Genomic DNA, 18,044 nt, shown 5'->3' with positions numbered 1-18,044 from the left:
TGCGGTGACTGCAGCCCTGGCTGACAGGGTGGGACCCACGCTAGAGCCCCCCAGCTGCACCTGCCTTTAGGTCCTGACGCTCAGAGCCTGTCTGACACCAGTTTGTCACGTAGTAATAACTACTTCATGGATTTTGTTGCCTGGAAGTGGGGTTGCTGCCACCAAAGGCACACATGTGACCCTGGTTTTGGAATTGCCCTGAAGAGGTAGGTGATCAGTAGAAGTGGCATGACTGAACCTTTCCAACGCCCTTCCTGACCTTGGGATAATTCTGAATGGCTGTGTTTATTGGCCATCTCTACAGAGTAGGGATTTCTTCAGGCTGCTGTAGGACTCACCATCTTCACACCATTTCCTTAAGACATTCTGCATGTTTTACAGCTGGAGATTGGGGGGCAGATGCAGGGAACCCTGGATGGTCTAGCAGCATCAGGGGCATTCACCTGAGTGTGAGGTGGGCATCCAGAATTTGTTGCCAGGATTAATTAACAAATGCTTAGTAGTCTGAGAGTTTGGGCATTATCCTGAAATAAGTCATAAAGCATCTTGAGGGCTGTTGATGTTTAAATGTGACTGTCCCGGGGCTCAAGTGTTGAAGGTCATTCCTCTACTGGTGATGATGCACTGTGGAACCTGTGGAGGTGGGGCCTGGCTGGAGGAAGTGGGTTACTGTAGGGCGGGCCTTGAGGTTTAGAATCCTGTCCTGCTTCCTGCCCTTTTTCTGCTTCCAGATCCTTCCTGGATGAGTAAACTTTTACCACCACACGTCTCTGTCATTATGGACTGTGTCTCTTCAAACCATGATCCAAGTAAATCTGCCCTTAAACTGTTTCCTTTAGGTATTTTATGACGACAAATGAGGAAAAGAATAGAGACCTGGGCGTTAGGGCAGTAGCACCAGGTCCACTGGTTCATCTCCTCTCCTGAGCACTGGGGTTGGACTTCCTGCTGTGTGCCGCTCCCTTCAGTTGTTTCAGCCTTGGGGCCCAGCTCCAACATTCAGTCATATCTTCACTGTCTCTGTTTACAGTGTGCTGCTCTTTGCTGCTGACCTTGGGGGTCACTCTTGTGCTGCCACTGTGCCCAGCAAGCATGGGCAGATGCCCAGATCTGTTAGTCAAAGTGTCATCTTGGATGGATTTCAGCCAACATTAACTTCTTTGAAAATTGTATGGCACCCTTACTTCAAGAAACTTTTAAAAAAGCAGGCATTGGGAATGAGGACCCAAATAAGCTCTGTCCTTGAAGAAACTCAGTGTCCTGCTGTGGAAGAAGTGAGTGGCAGCCTCTCTGTCACATTGCTTTGTCTTGCATGGGAAGCACAAGGCTGATACACCTCTGGCCCACTTCTGAGTATAATTGAATGTGCAAATAACTTTATGAAGCTTCTAGGCTCTATGTAGTGGTGCACACCTATAATCCCAGTACTCATGATGCTGAGGCAGGAGATCATGAGTGTAAAGCCACCCAGAGCTACAAGGCTTGTCTCGAAAACAAGAAAACAACAACAACAACAACAACAACAACAACAACAACAACAACAAAAACAAAGTAAAAGTGAAGCCAGCAGTGTGAGGAACCTTAGCTGTTATCTCTAAAATTACCCCAAAGAACTTATTCTACAATAAGAACACCCCTTCTTTGCTTCTTAATAAATGATGTCACTGAGAGTATGTTCAGGGTTTGCCTAGTGTAGGGAAATAGTCACAGGAAGAGGATAAGCTGCTGTATTTGTTGGAGTTGAAGCATACTTTTCTTAGCAATCATTTAGTGAATTTTCATATTAACCCATTCTCCTGTCTGCATAGGAAGTACACATGAATTATGGGCAGGTATTTGGGTCCCAGAAATTCTCTTTATCTTCTTAAAGATGATTGAGGGCCAGAAATGACCTTTATTTATATGGATTCTAGCTATCACTATTTATCACAGTAGCAATTGAAAGAAAGAAAAGGGGAACAAGGGAAAAGAAGACACTGGATTTGAGCCAGATTTCAGTCCTGTGATGTGCTGTGCAGTCCATGGGAATCCATCTCAGACGATGCTAATGGAAGGAGGGATGTTTAACTGAACAGTCTTCGGTGGACCAGAACTTTACTGGTGATTCATTCTTGCAGACTAACTGCACCATAGACTTTGAAGCTCTGTGGAGGAAGAAGTGATCTTTCGGAGTGCTGAGTTACAGTTCTTGGGCAGTCTTGTGAATGCACCCATTACCTCTGACTGTAACATTTTCCTTTGCTCATCTGAAAAGTACTCTGTTAGGGCTGGAGAGATGGCTCAGCAGTTAAGAATCCTGACTGCTCTTTCACAGAATCCTGGTTTGGTTCCCAGCACCCACAAGGCAGCTCACTACCATCTGTAACTATAGTTCAGTTCTGATACCCTTTTCTGACCTCCGAGGTCACCAGGCACTCATGAGCTGCACAGACTTACATGCAGGCAAACGCTCATAAGTAAAAATAAATCTCAAGAAAAGACAAATATTTTGATGCCCATATTTTGCAGATCTTACAGATGGTTCCTGGTTTGGTTAGATGATGCCAGCAATGTTTATATGGTCAGAGATCTCTAAAAAGATTTTAAGTCCCAGGAAGCTGGCAAGCTCAAGTTGTCTCATGGCTAGAATTTTCTCACCACCAGAAGTTAGTCCTCCTGAAAGTATTAGACTCACTTTTCTTTTTTGAGAAAATGTCTCTCCTGTCCAAGTCTGACTAATCACAGTTTGTTCTCCAAGGGCCAGGATTTAATAAATTTAATAATTGTTACTGTTTCCTTGAGGGTACTTTCTCAGTGAAACTTCCATGAAAGTTTTTAAAAATATGAGTAAGTGGCAGAAAGTAGTGAAAGAAGTATTAGTGGGTTTGATGCTTTGCCCTGGTATCCTGCTAAGAGGGCCACAGTTTTCTACCATTGTGTGTTGACCATTAGTGCAAGTGTCAACACAGAAAGATGCAGCGACTGCCATGGTATTACCACAAAAATGATTAGCAATGTTGATTGACTCTCAGGACACCTTGAACCACACTTGGAGAATTATATCATGTGTATTTTCTTAGTGTTCTACTGATGTGAAGAGACACCACTGGCCGCAGCAACTCTTGTTTAAAAAAAAAAAAGCATTTAATTGGGCTTGCTTACAGATTCTGAGATTTAGTACATTATATCATCTTGGTGGGAAGCATTGCAAATTACAGGCAGACATGTGCTGGCGAAGTAGTGGAGAGTTGTACTCCGGATCCACAGGTAGCAGAAGGACAGAGACCCTGGGCTTGGCATGAGCTTTTGAAACCTCAAAGCTCATTCCCAGTGATACACTTCCTCCAACAAAGCCACACTTCCCAATCCTTTCAAATAATGCCACTCCCTGGTGACCAAGCTTTCAAATCTATGACCCTATGGGGGCCATTCTTATTCAGACTACCACACATGACATGGATGTATCCCAATCTGAAGCTGTTGGAATGTGCTGGTATTAAAAGGGTGCATGAGATGTGTGTGTGTGTGTGTGTGTGTGTGTGTGTGTGTGTGTGTGTATGCATATACATAGACATGAATATGTATTTAGTTTTTTCTCATCTAAAGTTATTAATTGATTTTGAGGAAAGGTGTCATTCTGTGGCTCTTGCTGGCTTGGAACTTGCTATGTTGATCAGGCTGGTCTCACACAGGTTTTTCTGCTTCTGCCTTCTAAGTCCTAGGATTAAAGGTGTGAGGCACCATGGTCTGTCTGAGCTACATTTTTTAGTTTAAGCAAATGTTGAACAGTGTTGTGTTTAGTGAGATCTCATCTGTAGAGAGCAACATTCTTGCCCCATGTGAAGAGCGCCTGCCCATGTGGATACCTTCTGAGAGCTATTAGGGGTGTTTATATCCTCACCTTGTACTTTCTGTACTGTGAATTTTTAAAGCATTTAAGTTATGGTATGTGCATGTGAGTGGTACCCATGGTCCCCTGGAGCTCAAGTTATAGGCAGTTGTGAGGCATCCAATGTGGGTGTTGGAAATTGAACTCCGGTCCTCTGTGAGAGCAGTATGTGCTTTTAACCACTGAGCCAGCTCTCCGCCTTCCTAGACTGTATAATCTAACAACTTATAGTTTTAACTTTGATGTTGAAGACACAGTTTTGGCTTTTTAAGTCATGCAGTTGCCACGGTGTGAGAATAGCTTCTAAATGGATACTTTCAGCTTAGTGCTTGTTGTTAATGGGTTGTCTTTATCTGTCCCCACATTTCCTCATCACTTTTAATAAATGAGTAATTTATCTCTTAGTAAAAGGTACTCATTTGTAGCACTCGATAACTCTAGTGAGCCCTGCAGGTCACAGCTGTGGTTGCATGGAGAGAATTGTTGGTTAGCCATCCATTTTTTTAAGCTTCTCTCATACTGAGTAGGTAAACCTCAGCAGTAAGGAGTATTGCTACAATCTGCAGAATGTCAATGATACATTTACTCTGCTGGGGCCACAGTGAAAAGAATACTCCATTGGCGGTCAGATAGCTCTAGGCCACATCTGCTGCCCAGAATCTATTACCGTGCAATCTTAGGATCCCATACAGTTCAGGATGGTCGTGGCTTTGCTACTTAGCTGAGGATGCCTAATCTTCTGCCTCCTTCTCCCCAGTGCTAGGGTTATAGGCATTTGCAATCATATCTGGCTTTGCAGTGGGTCTTAGAGAGTTACTGTCCACTGTTAGTAAATTGATGGCTGAAATGGCAAGGACACAGTTCAGCCCTGGAGGGTGAGGTATCCTGGATACCTCGAGCTGCTCAGAACAACAGCTGTGTCCTGAAGGTGTCCCGGACACCTAGAGCTGTTTAGCACAGCTCTGACGGCTGGGACTGCAAAGAAACAGCCCAACTCTGGAAGGGAAAATTTTCTGACTTCTTAGGAGAGTCAGGCCTGGAACTGCGTTAGCAGGGAAGGGTATCCTGACTCTTTGGGAAAGTCAGGCTATACCTGGTGTGATGGGGGATGGTCTCCCCACAGGACACAGCATTCCTGCTCCTCTCCTGGAGAGCCACAATCTCTGGCTCAGTGTTACCAGCTCTCTCTTGCTCAGTCAACTACGGGACATCTTAGCAAGGTTCTTCTGTTCAGCTCCCCCTTGCTCAGTCCACTATGGGACATCTTAGCAAGGTTCTTTGTGTTCAGCTCCCTCTTGCTCAGTCAACTATGGGACATCTTAGCAAGGTTCTTCTGTTCAGCTCCCCCTTGCTCAATCCACTATGGGATGTCTTAGCAAGGTTCTTCTGTTCATCTCCCCCTTGCTCAGTCCACTATGGGACATCTTAGCAAGGTTCTTTGTGTTCAGCTCCCCCTTGCTCAGTCAACTATGGGACATCTTAGCAAGGTTCTTCTGTTCAGCTCCCCCTTGCTCAATCCACTATGGGATGTCTTAGCAAGGTTCTTCTGTTCATCTCCCCCTTGCTCAGTCCACTATGGGACATCTTAGCAAGGTTCTTCTGTGCACCAGTGAATGAAGGTCTTCACCCAAAACTCTTTTCAGAAAGAGGTTTATTTGGGAAGGAGGAGTCCAGGAGAGTAGCTGCTTCTACCATGGTGGAGAAAACAGCTCACAACTGACTGGGCAGGGTGGTTTATATAGGATGTCTAGGGGGTGGAGTCAACTTTGATAGGTTAGTTTTTTTTCTGCCCAGGGATTGGCCAGTTTTGTGGGCAAAGGGCAGAGATGGCCCTGACTTCAGGGCCAAGCTGTGTTTCTTTCACTGGCCTTTCTTGGCTTTCTGTCACTACCTCTAAGGCAGGGCACATTTCTTTCACTGACTCTGATTCTAGGGGCTGAGAGTATTATTTTGGTACTAGTTTCAGAGTCAGGGCATATTTCCTGGGTTCTGGGTTTGGGGATAAAGTGTTCACTTCTCTGGCTCAGGTCCCAAACACAGGCTGTGTTTCTTTCCCTGGTCCTGGGCCCTAGGGCCAGGATTCTGCTGTCCTGTTCTGTGATTGGTTGATTTCACAAGTCAGTTGGACAGGGGCAGAGATGGCTCTGATCTGAGCTAAACTGTGTTTTTCTCACTGGCCTTACTTAGCTTTTTGACACTACCTCTAAGGCCAGGGCACATTTCATTCACTGACTCTGATTCTAGGGGCCAAGAGTGTTTCTTTGGTACTGGTTTCAGAGTCAGGGCATGTTTCCTTGGTTCATTTCTCTGGCTCAGGTCCCAAACACAGGGTGTGTTTCTTTCCCTGATCTTGGGCCCTAGGGCCAGGATTCTGCTGTCCTGCTCTGTGATTGGTTGGTTTCACAAGTCAGTTGGACAGGGGCAGAGATGCCTCTGATCTGAGCTAAACTGCGTTTCTCTCACTGGCCTTATCTGAGCCATCCTTCCCTAATTCTGGGCTCCAGGGTCAGGGTGGGTTTCTCTACTAGCTCCTTTCACCTGCACCCACTGTAACTTCTCACTGTATATCTGCAGGGTGTTCAGTATCTCCTGATATTAGCTGTTACCTGAAGCGAGAATCTAATTAGTCTTCTTCAATAAAAACCCAGAGTCAGATATCTAAGGTGAAAGCTGAAAGATCAGAGAAACAGAGCAGCTAGCCACCTAGAGACTCACCTCTATGAAATCTCAGACCAAATGCCGAGATCCTTTCTCTATGAATCTTCAGGTTGAATGGGGCAGGTTCTCTATCCAATTTATATTCCTGTCTCTACTTCCCTCGTGCTGGGATTAAAGGTGTGAATCTCCACCCCGGGCTCTGTTTCTCTTTTAGACTGGTTCAATCTCACATAGCCCAGGGTGGCCTTGAACTCCTGATCTTCCTGCTTCCTCCTCCCAAGAATTGGGATTAAAGGTGTATGCCACCACTGTCGGCCTCTATGGTTAACTAGTGGCTAGCTCTGCCCTCTGATCTCCAGGCAAGCTTTATTTTTCAGAACACAAACAAAATATCACACAACAGTTAACCTGTTGCTCAGTTCACTGTCCTGCCCTCCCTGGGTCTCCTCTGACGTTGCACTCTGCTACTCAGGTCTCTGTTTAGCCTGCTAGACTTTCAGTTTATGTTTCCTGTGGGCTGAGCTGCCCTCTTTTCCTGACTCTACAGATGATCAACACAGCACTTTCTAATTAAGTTAAACTTTTTGTAAATACTTTATTAATATTTATGCATACTATGTTCAGTGATATCAATTAGCACTCATTTTATCTTTTTTTCCTTTTTTTTTTTTTTTTTTTTTTGAGACAGGGTTTCTCTGTGTAGCTTTGCCCCTTTCCTGGAACTCACTTGGTAGCCCAGGCTGGCCTTGAACTCACAGAGATCCGCCTGGCTCTGCCTCCCCAGTGCTGGGATTAAAGGTGTGCACCACCACCGCCCGGCCATTTTTAAAGTTTACAAATGTTCAGCTTTAGAGAAGAGAACATAAAAGGATAGGGCAGTGGGCGCTCAAATACCATTTTCCATGGTTGCTTATTCTTAACCCTTTTGTTTTCATGTATGCACAGATTTGTGTGCTCAAACATGTGTGTTGAGCCAGAGGTGGACATCAGGTATCTTCTCTCTCTCCCTTCCATCTTACTTTCCTGGAGCTCACTGATTGGCTAGACTGGCTGGCCAGTGAGCCTCCCTAGCACTGGGACTCCAGGAGGTGCTGCCATGCCTCACTTTTTATGTGGGTGCTGGGGATTTGAACTTAGGTCTTTATGTTTGTGCAACAAGCACTCTGTTCACTGAGAAATCTCCCCAGCCCCCAATACAATTAAAAAAATTCCAAGATATCTCAGAAACAAAGAAGGGAGGGTGGTACTCTGATGATACGGTTCAATGTAGTCAATCTTTTATCACATATGCCATTATTTTTTGTGGTACTCTGACAACATTGACTTTATCTCCTTTTATCCAGATTTAGTGGGCTAGAAGTGCATTCAGGTCAATAGAAGTAGAACAGAGACAAGCTTGGAACAGATACATCCTGTTGTTTAAGCAGTTTCATTTGGCTTGCTGGGAGGGTGAGCTGAGTCATCAGCATTACAGACTCCTCCATGTCTTTAAAAATTTTTATTTTATATGTATGAATATTTTGCTTGCATGTCAGTCTGTGCATCACATGTGTGTCTGGTGCCATGGAGGGCAGAAGAAGGGACTGCACTGGCCGGGAATTGTAGTTATGGGTGGTGGTGAATGGTTGTAAGTCGTCATGTATGTGTTGGGAATCAAACCTGGGTCCTCTGCAAGAACAAGAGGTGCTCTTAACCACTGAGCCATCTCTCTGGTCCCCCCCCCCCTTATGTACTTGTTTCAAATAGAGATGAGATCTTTGCAGGGCATCATTAACTAATTAGTAAGTAAGTCCTTTATTGACTTTCAGCATATCTTCATGTAGCTGAAGATATGTGCAGTGGTTGTGTGGGTTAAAACAGAAAACCAGCATTGTCTGTGCTTCTATTCCAAAACCATAGGTGCTTGCAGTAATATTAATTCACTGTTAATAGCTATTTGTGTGTGTGTACCTGTTTATGTGTTTGTGCATGTGTATGAACTTGCATGGGTGTGTGTGTGTGTGTGTGTGTGTGTGTGTGATGATTTTTTCTTTTTTTAAAAAAACATTTATTTATTTATTTATTTATTTATTTATTTATTTATTTATTTGTTATGGATACAGTGTTCTGTCTGTCTGTATGCCAGCAAGACAGAAGAGGGCACCAAATCTCATTATGCATGGTTGTGAGCTACCATGTGGTTGCTGGGAGTTGAACTTAGGACCTCTGGAAGAACAGCCAGTGCTCTTAACCTCTGAGCCATCTCTCCAGCTCGTGGTGTCTTTTTCCAGTCATGCTTCACTTTACTTTTTGAGACAGGGTCTCTCAGTGAACCTGGAACTTGCTGACTCATCCAGACTGCTGGTTAACAGGCACCCAGGGTGCCTGTGTCCTTACCCAGAGTGGGATTTGAGGCTCATGTTGCTGTGCTTGGCTTCAATGTGGTCACTTCGGATCAGAACCAACTCCTCATACTTGCATTGTGTTCTGGTTAACTTGACACAAGGTAGAGTCATTTAGGAAGAGGGAACCTTTGAGAAAATGCTACTACCAGATTGGCCTGTGGTTGATTATGGTGGGCCCAGCCCATGGAGGGTGGTGCCACCCTTGGACAGATGGTCCTGAGCTGTATAAGAAAGCAGGTTGAGCAACATAAGAGGAACAAGCCAGAAAGCATCCTCCATTGTCCCTGCATCAGCTCCTGCCCCAGGTTCCTGCTTTGAGTCCCTGCCTTGACTTCTTTTGATGATGGACTGTGATGTGGAATTGTAAGCCACATAAACCCTTTCCTCCCCAAGTACTTGGCTGTGGTGTTGATCACAGCCATGGAGATCTAAGGCACATGGCAGGTGCTTTAGCTACCAGCCCTTTCTCCTCCGAATTAAGTATTCTTTAAAGAGAGAAAGACTCTGGGCTGTAAGTACAGGTTCATGCTTACTTACACACCAGAAGGAACTATGGATATTTCACCTGTTTGACTACTGAATTTTTCTTAATATTGAATACGTTATAGATTACTTCAACTCATATGTTTATTGTACTTATTGGGATGTTGGACATTTTATTTCCAGATGATACGATGGATAGGGAAGTGTTGTCTTTGGGAAAGTTGGTTTTACTTGTCACATATGAACTGAGAAGTGACAGTCAGATTTAGCATCGTGGGTCATCTGCAGTATGGTTACATGTGGCACAGTTTCGTGTAGGATAGAAGAAGGCAGTTTCTTTTGCATGTTTGGAAGTCTGGGTGCAGCCTGGGATGGAAGTGCCACAGCCCCCAGAAGTTACAGCCCCTGCTTTGTCCCCTCTGCCTTCCACGGCACCGTTGCCTGCTAGCAGGAAGGGACCCGGGAGAGAAGCAGGGAGAGGGTGTTGGCAGCTGCCTTCCATTGGATTCCGGGGAAGCAACAGCGTGCCTTATGTTGATAGTCAGACCTAAGTCCAGGCCTACTGGGATGATGCAGCTTGGCTGGCACGTGCCAGGGGAAGTCAGGGCATTTTGATAAGGGAGAAAGTCAGAGGCTGGACATGTGTCTGAGTCTTGGCTCTCCGGAGGCAGAAGCAGGCAGATGTTTTTTAGTGCAAAGGCAGCCTGGTCGATATAATGGGTTTTTTTGTTTGGATAGCGACTGGTGACTTGTTCTGTAGTAAACCAGAATCCCAGATGGTAGGAACCCTGCAGCTGACTGCCACTGGCTTTTACCAGGGCCGGGGCTCTTGAGGGCGGTGAAAGGACATGTGGAGTTCTCTAGCATTGCTGACTCTACAGTCTGTCTGTGAGCTGTGGTTCAGTCTGTCTGTTTTTCTGTCTGTCTCTCTATTTACACTGTTAAGGTCTTCTATAAGAATTTACATTGTAAGACAGTTTTTTTTTTTTTTTTTTTTTTTTTGGTTTTTCGAGACAGGGTTTCTCTGTGTAGCTTTGCGCCTTTCCTGGAACTCTCTTTGGAGACCAGGCTGGCCTCGAACTCACAGAGAACCGCCTGGCTCTGCCTCCCGAGTGCTGGGATTAAAGGCGTGCGCCACCACCGCCCGGCGCTGTAAGACAGTTTTTACAGAGGATCTTTCTGTCTTTGTTAATCAGCAACAGCCCACACAGATTTGCTAGCATGCTTTGTGTGCTAGTCCCTATGAAACTTTGTGAAGATTCAGACACCATGATGCTCTGTGTAGTGTTCAGGGTTGTTGTGGCCACAGGAGACTTAACAGTCTGTGACTCACATTGTCCACAGGACACCTTCTAGCAGGGAAGGCAGGAGCTTGTATTTGAATCCAGGACTAGCTCCATCTCCTTCCCCCAGTCCTATAACTAACTTTTAAAAGTTACATAGATAGTTTACCACAAGCACAGGGATTTCAGTGTCTTGGTACCCAAGAGTGCCTTTTGTCTTAGTATTCTGTTAATGCTCTGCAAAACCATTTAGAATGTATTTAGGCTGTGAGGACACTGCCCTTTTGATTTGGTGTTTTTAAAACGTTGCAAGGCAGCCAGTGTGATGGAGGGCAGGCATGTGACATGTCAACGGGTGATGGAATGGGAAAGCTGTATAGCGTGCGTTATCACACTGGAAAATCTTGTACGAGCGTTCACATTGAGAGTATCATTAGAGCTGGTGTGTGAGCCACTGTGCTGTCTCCTTGTGGAGTGGATCACGCCTGTGCGTGGTGCCTTCACGGGCCGCCACCAGCCGCACTCGAGAATTCAGCAGAAGAGCTTTCAGCTTCAAGCTGAGGTTTTGACCCCATTGCTGATACAGATGTTCTCATAATTCCCTCTCTTCAGCTTCCTTTGTAAATAAAAAGGAGTAGAAAAGGGAAAATTAGATGAGTAATTGCGGTATTAAATTACTAGAGGAAGCCATTTGAATTCTTTAAAATTCTCTTTTCAACTTTAGTTTCAAATTGCCATCTTCTTACATAGTGAGTTTCTTACATGGGCAGGACCTGGGTTTGGATGCAGTCTATTTATCAGTTGACAGTGCTGCTTCATTTCATCAAAAACATTGTAAGGCCTTGATGGGACTTTGAAGTTTGCATGGTAAGCACTGCAGATGGGCAGCGTGGCCTGTGGTGGCTTTGCTCCCTGGGCCTAAACTGTCACAAAGCCAAACTGTCCTTCTCTCCCTAAGTGTTGACGCTCATTGAATTCTAGGGCGATTTGACAAAACCGTTATTGAAGAGAGACGCCAGTGTGCTGAAGATCTGCTGCAGTTCTCTGCCAACATTCCTGCCCTGTACAACAGCAAGCAGCTGGAAGACTTCTTCAAGGTTCGTGGTCTTTCTGAGAAAGCATGTACCGTAAAAGGTTTTCTCCCGTGGCATGTAGAAATTCAGGGAAAAGCTCTATCACTTTGGAGTTTGGTGATTTACTAGGAAGTAGAAGTTACAGCTGTGCATCTGTTGTCTGTGGCAGAGCTTCTGTTCATGGTGGTGTAGAAACTGGAAGTTTTCCATTCATAGAATTTTTTGTTTTTTGAGACAGGGTTTCTTTGTATAGCCTTGGCTGTCCTGGAACTCACTCTGTAGACCAGGCTGGCCTTGAACTCATAGAGATCATTCCTGCTTCTGCCTTCTGAGTGCTGAGATTAAAGGTGTGTACCAATACCCCCCAGGCTCAGTTCATAGACTTGAAAGCTTTGGTACACAGGGCTTGGGAGATTAACTGATTCTCTGTTGTATCAGAATACATTGAGAAGAAGGTGAGATGTGAGATGTCATGGACTCTGGGAGTTCCTTTAGGAGGTGTTCCTGAGTGACAGCCTTTCTGAGCAGAGCCCATATTCTTTCTTTGTGTAAGGATCTAGCAGAAGTGGTCATTGCACAGTTTTGTAAAGGTGGATCCGTGCAAATTGTATTTCTGAGGTCCTTGACTCTACGTGGTTCATGTTTTTTGAAATGTGGCACTCTTTTTTTTTTTTTTTTTTTTTTTTTTTTGGGTTTTTCGAGACAGGGTTTCTCTGTGTAGCTTTGCGCCTTTCCTGGAACTCACTTGGTAGCCCAGGCTGGCCTCGAACTCACAGAGATCCGCCTGCCTCTGCCTCCCGAGTGCTGGGATTAAAGGCGTGCGCCACCACCGCCCGGCTGAAATGTGGCACTCTTGCTGTGACTTTTTCATTTGTTTTAGATCTGAGACAGGGTCTCAGATGTCACCCAGGCAGGCCCTCAGCTTGGGACCCTTCTGCCTTGGCTCCAGGCACTGGGGAAACAGGCGTTGTCATTGTTAGTATTTCCTCACTTGTTTTGAATGTCACTGTCACTTGTTGGTGGGTGTCTCTGCTCTTGAATACGCTTTCCCGTTTCATTTCATTAGCTTTCCAGAAAGAGCTGAATGACTGGGTCGTGTTTGTTCCTTTCTCTGGCAGGAAGCACACATTTGTATAACTTCAGTTTCTAGACTATATGATATTGGTTGAAATATTAAGGCCACTCCACGTAGTTAAAAGGGAGCTTTATTTTGTGGGGTAACTTACAAGTGAAGGGATAGGTTACAGGGTCTGGGAAAGGTGAAGCGCAGTCCAGCGGTGTTCTTTGGAAGGACGTTGCAGAATCACAACCTAGAGTAATCAGTCCATGGTGACAGTGTTGTCCCCGATGCTGTTCTTGCTTCCTTTGTCATTGTTCTGGACACCAGGCCCAGGCCATGAATCTGCTGCTTATGTAAACCCAGTACAGGGCTTCAGGAGAAAGGCCAAGTGAAGTTAAGGCTGTCTTCTCATGCCTCCCTGTGGGAGTGGAGTCCTGGAGGACTTCGCCCTATTGAGATGTGAAAGACAGGCTCAGAGACTGCTCTGGGTGTTAATGGAAGGTAGAGGGGCTTTAAACCCGGAGACAAGGTCCCTGCTCATCCTTTGTCTTTGTTGTGGGATTCCTGATGTAGCTGCTGCCACTTTGTTTTGGACACGCAGTGAGATGCGCACGTTGACCGTTTGTGAAGACGGGACAGTTTAAGAGAAGTCAAACTGATTTGGGTCCATTTCAGGCAGAGTCAGACTTGGTGGCAGGTGCCACCTCCCTGTCCTGTTCTCTCCCTCCTTGTGTGAAAGCGTATTGATTTGACACTGTTCTTGTCTGATACAGGCATTTACAGTAATAATATTTCCTCTGAGCATTCAGCCTCTTCCTATATTTTTACATTTCATTTCCATTTTTATTCAGTTTAGTGTGTTTTCTGATTATCTGTAATTTCTCATTGACTCATTGGCTATTTAGAACTATGGTAACATCTAAATATTTCTTGATTTTCTAGTTTCTTCTGTTGTTTCTATTTCTAATTCTTTTCATCGCCCTCATCTTCGCCTCTGTCGTCATCTGTGCCCTCTTGGTTCTAGGTCTCTGTCTTATCTCTCTTCCTCTCTTCCTCTTCATCCTCTTGTTCTGAGGCAGGGTCTCACTTTGAAGCTCAGGGGTCTCGATCCTTGAGGGCCTCCTGGGTGCTGGCTTACAGGCATGCAGATGCAGGCCCACCTAGTGATTTTTTCGTGTGATCAGAACACATAGTCTGTGACTTTAATCCCTGTAAATGGACTTATCCCCAGCCTGTCCTAGAGAGCGCTCACTCCACATGTGCTGGAGGAGCACCTGTTCCCTTGTCAGATGGACGTTTAGGAAGAGTTCCCATTAGTGAATCTTATCAGGTGGAGAGGAGAGGGTTCCTCTTGGCATTTGATATATTGATTGTAGTATTGGCGCAAAAAACTGTTGAGAGAAGACAGAAAGACAGATGTTAAAGCACAAAGGAGTTAGTATTTCAATGATGTAATTGCTTAGGGGTTATACATCTGCTTGTCTGTGATTGGAGTGTCCAGTCCATAAAGTCCCGTCATGGCGTCCCCGCTGTACCACTCTGGTGACTGCCATCTGAGTGGGACAAAGAGGCAATAGCCTTGAGGCCTGAATCTGTAAACTTAGATACGTCATTAAAGTAGTGATCACATAGAGATCCAAGTTTGGTTAATTATTAAACATGGTTTCACAGGGTAGCCCAGTAATTCCCAGTGGTCCGCCTGCCTTGTGCCTTAGCCTCTCAAGTGCTAGGTTTATAGGTATGAGCACCATACCTTGCTCAAAAAATTTTTTTTTTTTTAAAATATGTCTGTTCTCAGAAGTTAGGGCTCTTGCTGTTCTTGCAGAGGACCGGGCCCAGTTCTTAGCACTCACGTTAGGTGTGCACAACTGCCTGTAACTCCAGTTCCAGGGGCTCTTACACTTCTGGCTCTGTGGTCACTGCACGCCTGTGGTGCACATACAGCCATTCAGGTACACAAATCTACACATAAAATGAAATAAAAATGACTCCTTTTATTTCTTTATGGTGTGCACAGGTGGCTTTCTCATATAAATGTCTTATCAGATCACCTGATATGATATCATTTGTAATCTGATAAAATTTGATGGCTTTCTGATGAGTCCCCAGTAGTTAAATGATCAGGCCCTAAGGATACTGACAGTTGTTTTTTTTTTTTTTTTTTTTTTTGTAGTGGTGCATTTTTTAAAAAACTCTGCGGCAGATTTTAAACTGTGCTTTGACACTATAGCCGGGTATGGAGGCACACACCTTTGATTCCAGCATTCAAGAAGCAGAGGCAAGCCTCTGAGTTCTAGGCAGCCTGGTCTACATAGTGGGTTTCAGGCCAGTGAGGGCTAGACACTGAGACCCTGTCTAAAAAACGTTACAGTAAGCATGGTAGTATTATTTAAAAATTATGAATTAAAAAAGTAACAGATTATCTTTAGAACAGCTTAGGTTTACAGAGAGATCCTTTAGAAGTCATGTGCCCCTTGCATTCCCTGTTTTACCCATGGAGCGTGGCTGTGACACATCTTTATAATCAAGCCACACCAGATGTACTTTCTTGATGTTCTGTAAAGGGTTAAGTCTATGAAGTAGGTACTGCAAGCCTTGTGAGTGCGTATATGTTTATTGCTGATCTTTTTGTGCTCTTACTGACAAGGGGACATGATTGCTCTGCCCTTCTCAGGGTGGGATAATTAATGACGGCTCTGCGTTAATTGGTCCTGCTGAGGCGTACCCAGATTCCCTGCCTGACGCCTTTCCTGAGTGTGGTGCAGAAGGTAAGACACTTTATTTTTCCTGTGTTTCAAAGGTTGCAGTTGCAGAAGATGTGAGTCACATTGCGTTGTAACAACAGCTGTCTGCAGAGGTGGGAGGGCCTTCCTGTAGCTGACATCCCTTCCCGGTGACTCTGCACATCAGCACCGGGCTGGCGTGGTGATACCTCACATTTAACCCGCAGCTTTGCCTTTTCTTGCTGCTTGTGAAATGATGATTCATCAGGTAGTTCCCGGCAGCTTTGCTCTGAGAACATATGAGGACGCCAGACCTCAGTAAGACATTTCATACACAGTGCGCCTTGCTGTGTGAGTGTGTGATGGGGTCCACCCAGCCATGCCTGACTCTTAGCCCATTTCAAGGCCAACTTTAAACGAAGCTGTCACCTGGAAAGAATACTCCCAAGGCAGTTGTTTAATGTGTTTTCTAATTACACAGATCTCAACCAAAGCAATGCTTTACTTTTAACCACTTTAATTCTCTTGCTTTGTTTTTATTAAGCTGTACTTGAACTTACATGCAGATTTTAATATATGCCTTTCAGCTTTTGGATTTCCTAACTACTGTTCTTTTTTTTTTTTTTTTTTTTTAAGTCAGGGTTTCTCTGTATTGTCTTGGCTGTTTTAGAACTCGCTCTGTAGACCAGGCTGGCCTTGAACTCACAGAGATCCATCTGCCTCTGCCTTAACTACTGTTCTTTTAGGGCAAGTTATAGAATATTAAAAAAAGAGAGATTGGGACATGGGATGGATTTTTATAAAAGCAATCAGATTTTTTCTGAGCTAGCCTAGGTTTGGCTTGTCAGAGGTCATTCATAGATGAAATAATACACCTTGATATCTGTCATGAGGGTTGACACAGGAGGCTGAAACTCCTGACAGCCTGCTGGGAGGACCTTGGGGTCTCCTTGGCACTGAGTTTGGGGGGTGCACCGATTTAGACATCTGCAGCCACACTGACCTAGACGTGCTGTAGGACGTTCTCATCTTGGTTTGGTAAAACTAGTGACTTTCTGTCTGTTGTGTGGGCACATGTGTGTACACGGGTACAAATAGGTAGACACACTCTCACATACTATACACACACACACACCCACACACACACACCCTCACTCTTTCACTTTCTTTTGGTGTAACCTCCTTGAGTAGAGATGTGCTCAGCTTTTAATCTTTTCCTTTACCTCCCATTCCTTTAGACCTGTATTCTGCAGTGCACACAGCCTGTGCGCCCAGGGCTTTCATGGAACTTTCAGTATCTGTGACTTCAGCCTCGTTCTGCTGCAGTCATAGAAAACATGCCGAGAGTCGTTTTGCTTTATGATCTGCGGTGCTGTTGAGGAGGATGACTGTTAATCTGGGCCTATTTAATCAAGGGTTCTCGAGTGGGTTGGGGATCTGCAGCCCCAGCTCGGGGGTGCTGCTGCGATTGTCACTCTAGAATTGGTTTCTGGGCTAGCCTGCTCTGTCTGTTGCGTTAGAGTCCCTGTTCCTGAGAAGGAAATAGCCGTCTCCACCTGCGTATGTGCTGATGCTGTGATGCCCAGCCAAACCAGGAGAATGAGGAAGAGTTCTGGGGAGCACCAGTGAGGAGGCAACTCCAGGGGTGATGGGTGCCTCTGTTTCTAACTTTCGCTTTGATTTGAGGATCCTGGGCTGTGCTGGAGAGTAGCCTTTGGTATCCACAGGGATTCTTCATTGCATGTGGAGATCCACGTGAGGAGGGAAGGCTACCCAGAGCCCATTTCACGTGGACGTTATCATGGGTAGGAGTGGTTTGGAGGCCTACCTGTACTTCGTGGTGGACCAGGAGGGAAGCAGAGGAGTGTTGTTTTGGAAATGATTTTTTTTTGGGGGGGGGATGCTGTTTTAAAATATTGAAGGGTGTTGAAGGTGAGCAGATGGCTGACATCCTCTCCCTGCAGAGGCATCTAAGCCTGGCTGGTCAGTTCTGCTGAAAGACTTCTCCTTCAGAGCTCCCTCTTTGGCCTGCTTCTCACAGCTCCACCCTGCTTCCAACAGTTCCACCACTGACTGGGAACCAGCTCAGACATGTGCCTGTGGGGGCACGTGGGCACATTTCATATTCAAAGCACAGCACTTGCTGGGATGGAATCCAGACTGAGGTGGGTCCCACAAGAACTACATTTATCTCCTCAGAAGGTGATGTCCTCATAGTATCTCCTACTGGGTCCCACCTCTGGTGGTTCCACTTCATCACAGTTCCCCCGGGGAACCAAGCACCCAAACTTCTGGAGAAGTTCATGTCCCAGAGACAGGCATGCTGAGTGGTTATTATTACGGTTGTTGTTTGCACTTTAAACATGCCATTGACAAATTCTAGTTTACTTCAAAGGGAAAGTACTGATGGAAACATGAAAATATGGAATTTGTTTTTGTTTTAAGATTATCACAGTACAATGGAAGGAAGAACCCTCTTTCAGATTGCATAAAACAAGAATTTGATGGTTAA

At 45.2% G+C, this 18,044-nt stretch overlaps 1 protein-coding gene across 4 annotated transcripts in view; it reads left to right on the top strand.

The window, feature by feature from the left end:
• The window catches only part of Rps6kc1 (ribosomal protein S6 kinase C1), a 147,603-nt gene that overhangs the window by 23,701 nt on the left and 105,858 nt on the right, over nucleotides 1-18,044 (top strand). For 3 of the 4 annotated variants that reach the window (XM_006972084.3, XM_042258834.2, XM_016009382.3), the window contains 2 exons: nucleotides 11,658-11,773; nucleotides 15,484-15,577. The exons of the other annotated variant lie outside the window; for it this stretch is intronic. In XM_006972084.3, coding sequence (XP_006972146.1) covers nucleotides 11,658-11,773; nucleotides 15,484-15,577 — 210 coding nt within the window. The remainder of the gene's footprint in view (nucleotides 1-11,657; nucleotides 11,774-15,483; nucleotides 15,578-18,044) is intronic. 4 annotated transcript variants of the gene reach the window in all.

This window comes from Peromyscus maniculatus, chromosome 11 (assembly GCF_049852395.1).
Source record: "Peromyscus maniculatus bairdii isolate BWxNUB_F1_BW_parent chromosome 11, HU_Pman_BW_mat_3.1, whole genome shotgun sequence".
Lineage (NCBI taxonomy): Eukaryota > Metazoa > Chordata > Mammalia > Rodentia > Cricetidae > Peromyscus > Peromyscus maniculatus.
The sequence above is the reverse complement of the archived record's forward strand: the minus strand, read 5'-3'. Positions and strand labels throughout refer to the sequence as shown.